Below are 8,650 nucleotides of genomic sequence, written 5' to 3' on the forward strand. Positions count from 1 at the left end.
AAAAAAAAACCTCTGCTGACATGTTTCTAGTAGTTTTCCTCAGTCTCTCCGGGTAAATACAAAGGCAGTAACTTAAATCAGGCCAAGACAGCTTCATTTCACATCCTCTTCAATGCATTATTCATTATCAGTCAAATACTCGACGCTATATGGTTAGTTACCAACAGCGTCGTTAAATAAATAAATGGATATGTTAAGACAGCACGTAGCATCCGTACGGAAAGATGTCGTTTTAATGACACATTACACACTTACACCTGGTTACACATAAAAAACTAAATGCCACAGAACCATTTAAATCTTGTAAGATTTGAGNTCTTGGTCACAGATATCAAAATTTGAGGTTATGAATGCCATGTTGTTGTATTGAGTATTTAAATTTTGACGATGATGACTGTCTGATTATGTATGTATATTTATATGTTATATTGTATTATTGACTTGTTCTATATCTGAGGCAGATGCCTCTATGGATTTTTTGGAACTATAAATAAATGACAATGACAATGACAATGTTCTCATACACGTACTCTGCATCTTTTAACATTACCTTGTGCTGACAATGTGCGAAAATTATTTACGAACTGCACAAACGCTGACGCTACTGTTTTGTGTTTTAATCAAATAATATCATATTTCTCTCCCACACCAAATTTCAATACATAATAAGTAAAGAAAAAATACCAATTGTTCTTTTATCCGTCTGTAAAGATTATTCAAACCCTTAACCCACCGCACATATTCGTAATTTTCTACCAGCCTCTGCCCCTCCACTGGGTCATTAAGGTCATTAACGCCCATTAATCCATGTCAATCCCTGCATCCGTGTCCTGGAAAGGCCACTGAAGCTGCTTCAATATTTATCTGCTGTAGGGGCCACATTCGTTACTATAGCAACACATTGTTTACTTAATCTAAGGGAAAATAAAATAGTTTAAAACTGATAATTCTATTCTTGTGAATTGTATGTTAAAATTTAGTACTACTGTTACATTATAAAAATGGCAGGTTTGAAGCAACAATCAACCAACCAACTAAAATAAAAATCAACAATTGAATTTAGTATAGTGTCAACAGCGTCAACAGTGATGTCCCATATCACATACAATAATCTTTGGGCTGAAGCACAAAAAACCATAAATGAAGCATCTCAATTTGATGCAGCTCTCCATGCAGCTCCACACGAAAAAGATAAACAAGCAGCACAAATACGTGTCAGCGAATTATATGTGAAGTACATAACTGTTGTTAACAAACTGGATCAGTGCTATGACCAGATTGTGCACCCTCAGAAAAGACTTGTGATCCGTAAGTTACTAGATGCATGTATTGGAAGAGTGTTGGAACTGAAACATGAATCAGTAAATCTGGACTTGTCAGAATTTAATTATTATGATGATGTTCTGCTCAAGCTGAATCTCTTGCCTATGGAGGTGGAGATCAATGTGCCAAATTATTACAGAAGAGAAAGAGAAGAAGAGATAAAGAAAAGGAAGACAGCAATGGACAATATATTGAAGAGGCTGGGTTTCTATGAAGAAGAAGCAGCAGAAGAAGTGATGACTGAAGAAGAAGCAATTCGCCTCATACAGATTCATGAACGTGCTCGGCAGGTATATTACTCGTAATTATACATATAACACTAACATAATAAGGGAAGAGGCCGCACCATAGCTCAAGCAGTTAGTCACTGGCTTCTCACCTTGGTGGCCTGGGTTCAAGCCCAGGTCTGGTCAAGTTTGATTTGTGGTGGACAAAGTGGCACTGGAGCAGTTTTTCTCTGAGTACTTCAGTTTCCCCCTGCCAATCGTCATTCCACCAAATTCTCCATCATCATAATCGCCCGGGGCAGGTACAATAGGCCAAACAGTGGCCGACATACTGAGTGGACCCAGCTGGACTCCAGCCCCCACTATGTAAAACATAATAAGTATTAGTATTTATTCAGTATTCCAGACATCCACGAGATGGATACAGAACTTGTCCTCACTTAGTACATACAGACCAATTACAAAAGTTGTTTACATGGAACATTACAACAGTATAAAATATAAATAGTTAATACCTTAGATTACATAAATAAAAAGTCAGAAACATGTCATTTAAGAACAGTCATATTAAATAAGAAATCCACAATAAACAAATAATTATGAGTTACAAAGAGCAAAAAAATCTTTCAGATTACAGAAAATAAGATTAATTGGCAAAGCACAGGTAGAACTCATAATTATAATGAAACAGACATTATAAAATGAGTTTACAATGAACAAAAAATCATAAATTACAAATATAATACACAAGTGAGCCATAAAATTAACCTTCAAATATGTTTATTATAACTACTCTCATTATTGATCAAAGTATTCTTCTAATGAGTAGAATAAATTCGTGTATAACATTTTTTTAAAGTGGTTTTGAATTTAACTATGTTACCATTAACATTCTTAATATCAGAGGGTAATTGGTTAAAGATTTGTATCCCCGAATAATAAGCTCCTTTTTGATAAACGGATAAGTTTGCCTGTGGAATATATAAATTATTACTTTGCCTAGTTTCTAGGTTGTGACTTTTAATGCTTGTTATAAAAAGGTCAAGGGTAGAAGGTAAGCATTTAACATGAAGACACATTGGACAATGGAGATATAGCTTCACCAATCTTATCCTCAGCATTACATGAATATCAGTGGTCAGTTTCAAGCCCATGCTTTACCCCCACATGAAACAGCCCCCAGGATGGACCCCACAGCCAGAATTAGCATATAGGAACTGTGGGATTGTCGATGTTCTACAAGACAACCATGTAAATCTGTAATAACTGTATATATTAAATTGTATAAATTGAATATACAGAATAGCTGCAAAGCTATGTGGAATGTTAAAGTTGGCTGGCCCTGAAAAGGGCAGTTTGTTCCACAGTGAGTGAGCTGGTAGAATTTGCTCCTTTGTAGCAGACCAAGTCTTTACGGCTGTTCAGCTGGTTTGTCTGGCCGGTAATGTGGTGCTGGGTGCGCCTGTAGGAACAGCTGCCTATGGCATGAGTGCTGGAAAGTTGCGGCAACTATGTTAGTTGCCTGATCGCAGAGCGAGGTTGCTGGAGAGTTGTGGCAACTATGTTAGCTGCCTGGTAGCAGAGCGTGGTTGCTGGAGAGTTACAGCAGCTACGTTAGCTGTCTGGTAGCAGTGAAGAGCTGATGACTCTGAACTCTGATCGCTCTGAACTGAATGTGATCACTGATGATTGAGAGCTTTGGGCTCCGCTTTTATACCATGCTTGGTGGGCGGAGCTTAAACTTGCAGTTGCGATTGTGAGCGCTGATTGGCTAGCACATGTGATGATCTACAGGTGGGCTGGACATTGTGTGCTGTATAAATACGAGTGGTGGCAGCAACATGTGGCAATGTGATATTAACTAGGAGTGAGTGCTGTCTGTTAGACCAGCGAAACCATGTGTTAGTATGTGGGATGTTCCCACAGAACAATATATCACAAAGATAAGAAATTAATCTGTATATTCTGACATCTATTAAGGTTAAAGTATAAAAGTGAGCAAAGTACAGGTACTTGACCTACATAACAATTGTGTTCCAATGTAAAGTGGCAAAGGCTGAAATCATATAAGTCTAATCAGCTAAGCCAACTTTTCCTTCCTCCATCTCACATTCCTCCTCGGCCTACTGCACAATACTCTACTCCTGTTTCTCCTTACCTCTCTCAATCAACCAGCATGCAATTCATACTAAAGCAAATGCTCTGAGGTGGGTCTGAATAAGTTGAGTGTGTCCAAAAGAATAGGGCCTACCATTAACAGTTGTCACTTTAAATTGATATGATGTTATGATGTTACAGGGTCGATTACGTTCCCAATTCATGAAGGAAATTCGCCTCATGAAAGAGAAGGTTAAGACCAGTGAGAGTCCTAAGGACAAATCCTTTGATAGTTCCCTAGCTGCCATTAAGATCCAGAAAACTTGGCGTGGTTATAACACACGTAATAAGATGAAACGTCGAAAGCTGGAGGAGATGCTGCTGATTGGAATGTTACAGCCAAGCTTCACAGATGTAAAAGCTCGCCGAAGAGCTGAAGAGGTTTACTATATGTGTTTTACTAAGCATGAATATGGTTTGTTATTAGTTATATTATATCTTTGCAATTGTAAAGATTTAAAAACTTGGTTAACAAAACTTGAAGGTATATTTAGGATCTATCTCGATATATAATTTCATATCTGTGCCCAAATGGCTTATTATTAATTGCCATTTAACTAAAATACAGAAAATATGCCATGCAGCATTTGTAGAAATGATATATAACTTTACATGAACCGTACTTTCTTCTGGGATGTGACTCCATACAGTCTGACAGAAGTTTACCAATTCCAAGTGGACTGTAAGCAGAGACTCTAATTTCTGCTTGGCTTACTCTTCAACCCTGAAGATGGAGATAATAGACCTCTGAAATACAAGTAAAGTTACATCAGACTATGTGGAATCACATTCCAGAAGGAGTATGCATCACAGTAAATGCCATGAGGATCTCAAAACTCACATAATTTGTTTTATCTCCCCCTCTCTCTCTTTAAACCTACATGCATGTATTATTTTCTGCTAAAAACTGTCATACTCAACCCCATAAGTTTGCATTGTCATGATGTGTGTAATATTATTTGCATTCTCAGAATTAGACATAGCTATATATTACACTTCAAAAACTGTTACTATAATGCAGGGATTTTATTTTCCGTGATACTGGACAAGAACAATAAGTTTTATTTGGTTGGCTTGTCTGTGGATTTTTTTTTAGTTAGGTGAAATCTTCATTCTAATAAGTACTCAAGTTTGTGCTAAGACAATCCTGATTTAAAATAAAAGGAGTGAAGTATGTGTCCCAAAAACAAAATGTCACAGCATTTTTTAATTAATGTGGTGACTATTTTTGGTCACCAGATCATAGACTTTTAGGTGCTTGTAATTCTTTTTGTAACAATCAACCACATTAATTATTAAATTTAGGGTGAAAACTGGAATTTGGACAAGAACTTCATTTTCTTATTATTCATGAGAACACATGAATCCAAAGCTAACACTTTTGTTCTTTTGCATTATAAGAAAATGAAGTTCTTGTCCAAATTCCAGTTTTCATCCTTTTGCAGTTTCATCCAGTTCCCAGCAAGCCCTTGAGGCAAAGCAGATATTTCATATATTACGTTTTTATTTATATAGGTTATATAATTTTGTATGAATCCAACTTCTTAATTAAATATAGATACTGGATACGCAGTAGCGTAGTTGGTTGAGGGGCTATGCTACAAGCTGGAAGGTTGAGGGTTCAAGTCCCGATAAGGTCATTGGATTTTTTCAGTTGACCTAATCCTTCCAGCCGCACTAGGCCCTGGAGTTTACTCAGCCTCTAACAGAAATGAGTACCAGGAATTAATTAAATAATTTTCCTGGGGAGTAAAGCTCAGCCGGCGCATAAGGCTGACAACCTTACCGCCATCTTTGAGCTGATTGTCTAGATAATGTGGGACCCTCAACGTCTCACAACCCTATGGGCCTTCACGGCCTGGTACAATGATAGTTTAACTTTTTTTAACTTTACTAATTAAACCAATTCTGTGGTAATTAGAAATGTGTTTTAATATAGTATTCAGATGATGGATATTGACCAAGATATTAATTCTAACTCTGAACATATTTGCAAAAATACTCAGAAATGAACCTGAACAGTCAGCACTCTAACAAGGCAGCCCTCTACTAACAGACTCAGTCCCAAGCCAATTCCATCCATACCACAACTCATTTCCCTCTGCACTAACTAATTTTCCAATAACAGAACAGGTTATGTAGTTGCAGTGATGTGTGGGGTTTCAAATGCTTGATTTATTGTTGTGGATTTATATGCTTTGTTCTGTTGACTACTTGCTGATTTAGCAAGCTTATGGTGTGACAGGTTCTGTATCAAATGGCTTCGGCCTTGTATGGATGTGCTGGAACATGTAATAAATACAATACAATACATCACTTGACATGATCCTGAGCTGAATACATCCACTTCCCATCCACTAACCTATTCCATTGCAACCAACCTTAATACTATCCCAGCTCACCTTTGTCTTCCTAGTACGTAGTATCCAGGAGGTTTCCCAGTCACAGGTCTACATAATTTCTTGTCTTCACCAAGTGAGCTGCATACCCAGTCCAGACGAATGGTCACCATATCACTGATTTCATTACTCTACCTACTATGTGACCTGAAAAAATGACTAAGTTACTTATGAAACTGGGACTGACAGATAACCCAACTTGTGAAAGGTGCCTACAAGAAAACGAATCAGCTGTGTGATTGTAAGGCCATAGCTTATTTAAGATTTCATCACTTGGGTCAGTTTTTATGGAACCAAGTGACTTTTATGACGCCCCAATAAATAAAGTCCTACATTTCATTTGAAGTGTAGGATTAATAAAGGGTTGATCCAAAAGGGAAGCACAATAGATCATTGAAGGTCGCAGTGTGAGAGCCGGATTTTATGGCCCACCCCTTACACACATACACAAGCTACTCATGACGTAATAATACCATAATTTCTCTCACTTAGTGCATTCTTTTTTTTTTTCTTTGGCACTACAGCCCCAGTGGGCCTAGGCCTACTTCCATGAACTTCTCTGTTTACTTCGGTTTTTCTTGATCTTACACATTTGGTAGGACTCCTTGGGCCAGTGATCAGCTCATCGTAAGGCCTCTACCTGTACACAAACACAAAAAAACGCACACACACAAACTAAACATCCATGTCCTGAGTGGGATTTGAACCCACGATCACGGTTTCCAGAAGAGCGAAAACAGTACATGCCTTAGACCGCTCGGCTACCGTGACCGGCTTAGTGCATTCTACTTAGGCACAAATATTTTCCTGAGCATTTCGTTTACAGAGATTCATAATTTATATTTCCTTGATGTAAGAGAACATGTTAACGCAACCATGTAAAAATAATAATTAATAATGTCTTTAATGTGCATACATCTTCCGGTGCTTTAGAAGGCAGATGGGCAATGAAAATTTTCCTCATTCCCATCACCCACATTTCCTATATAACTGACAAACATCCCCATTTGAGTAGACTTCCATCCAAATTATACAGGCAGCAGGTTCCTCCAAAACACTGAAAACCACTTACAGACTAGACAGTGTTATAACTCATAAGACTTCAATCTATGGTAATAACTTTTTGCTCAAATTTCTCACTCTAATTTTAGTGTCTACATCTATTGTACACTCATACAACAATCTGTTGTCCAGGTGAAGGAACTGCGGCGCAAACAGCAGATGAAGCACCAAGCTGAATATGAGCAAATGCTTGTCTCTGAGAAGCAACTTATCAAAAGCTGGAGAGGGGGTCACATGAAGGAAGAGCTCGGAGATGAGGTGTGGATCCCTTATGGAGTTTCCTATAACTGCAATATTAGACATATTTTTCTACATATTTAAGCCTGTAGATATAGTCCTAGTGGTCCATCTCAATGTTTATGTTGTGGTTTACCATGACTCAGTTTATCTTAATCAGCAGAATGTCTTTTGTTAATGAATGTGCTATCTCATGAACACTTTCAGATAGCAAACACATGTATTTTCAAATATCAAAGGTACAGGTAAAGGTAAAGCTATCCCTGTACCAGGGCTGTGAAGGCCCATAGGGTTGTGAGATGTCGAGGCTCTCACATTTTCTCTAGACAATCAGTTCACAGACGGTGGTAAGGCTGCCAGCCTTACGTGCTGGCCGCCCTTTACCCCCCAGGAAGACTCCTGGTACTCATTTCTGTCAGAGGATGAGTTGACCCCAGGACCTTAGTGTGGCAGGAAGGATTAGGTCAATTGAAAAAAAAACCACCTCATTAGGACTCAAACCTGCAACCTTCCAGCTTGTAGCATAGCGCCTAAACCAACTACCCTACTGTGTTCCCCACTGTCAAACATCTAATCATATTATTATGAAATAATTATATTCACAATATGCCTGAATGTTGGAACTTCTGGTATGTCTTTATTTCATTCACTATAACAACACTGATTCAAGTATTATTTTTTCTAAAATAATGTATACTTTTTAGATGTTAATATTTCATTTGAATGTTCTTTTCTCCCCCTTATTACACAAAGACTATTATACTGTTCAGATGAGTTTTACAAATCACAGTTACTCTTATGTTCATTAAATTCCCACAGTGAACAACTACCTCATCAATGAAAAACACTGTGAACATCATGCCACTGTTACATTACACTGTATCTCACTAGAGAAAACACATAAATTGAATTGAATTTATTTACATTCTATAAATCCTAAGCAGGTTAGTACCTTTGGATACAGAACAAGTCAAAAGGTTACATACATAAGCACAGGCAATTTTAGCTTAAAAATTAATATAACTTAATTTTACATCATTCTCTATTTACATTGAAGTATTCATCTAAAGAGTAGAAGGAATGAGCATGTAGATAATTCTTTAACTCTGATTTAAACTTTTTAGTATCATTGCCCAAGTTTTTAATACTTTGTGGCAGATTGTTGAACACTTTTATGCCAGTAAAGTAGACTCCTTTTTGATATACTGATAAAGTTGATGAGGGTAGGTGGAAGTTATATTTTTG

At 37.4% G+C, this 8,650-nt stretch overlaps 1 protein-coding gene and 1 long non-coding RNA gene across 3 annotated transcripts in view; one reads left to right on the forward strand and one right to left on the reverse strand.

Annotated features, from left to right (window-relative positions):
* LOC111872976 overlaps positions 1-780 on the reverse strand; it is a 20,475-nt gene extending 19,695 nt beyond the window's left edge. The window contains exon 1 of one of the 2 annotated variants that reach the window (XR_004513962.1): positions 734-780. This is a non-coding gene — a long non-coding RNA (uncharacterized LOC111872976). The other variant, XR_002844326.2, reaches the window with a different exon arrangement.
* Positions 781-1,027: 247 nt separating this feature from the next.
* The window catches only part of LOC111872972 (dynein regulatory complex protein 11), a 26,963-nt gene continuing 19,340 nt past the window's right edge, over positions 1,028-8,650 (forward strand). Inside the window, exons 1-3 of the mRNA XM_023867301.2 lie at positions 1,028-1,613; positions 3,849-4,088; positions 7,301-7,426. Coding sequence (XP_023723069.1) covers positions 1,089-1,613; positions 3,849-4,088; positions 7,301-7,426 — 891 coding nt within the window. The 5' untranslated portion in view covers positions 1,028-1,088. The remainder of the gene's footprint in view (positions 1,614-3,848; positions 4,089-7,300; positions 7,427-8,650) is intronic.

Source organism: Cryptotermes secundus, unplaced genomic scaffold (genome assembly GCF_002891405.2).
Source record: "Cryptotermes secundus unplaced genomic scaffold, Csec_1.0 scaffold1266, whole genome shotgun sequence".
Taxonomy (NCBI): Eukaryota; Metazoa; Arthropoda; class Insecta; order Blattodea; family Kalotermitidae; genus Cryptotermes; species Cryptotermes secundus.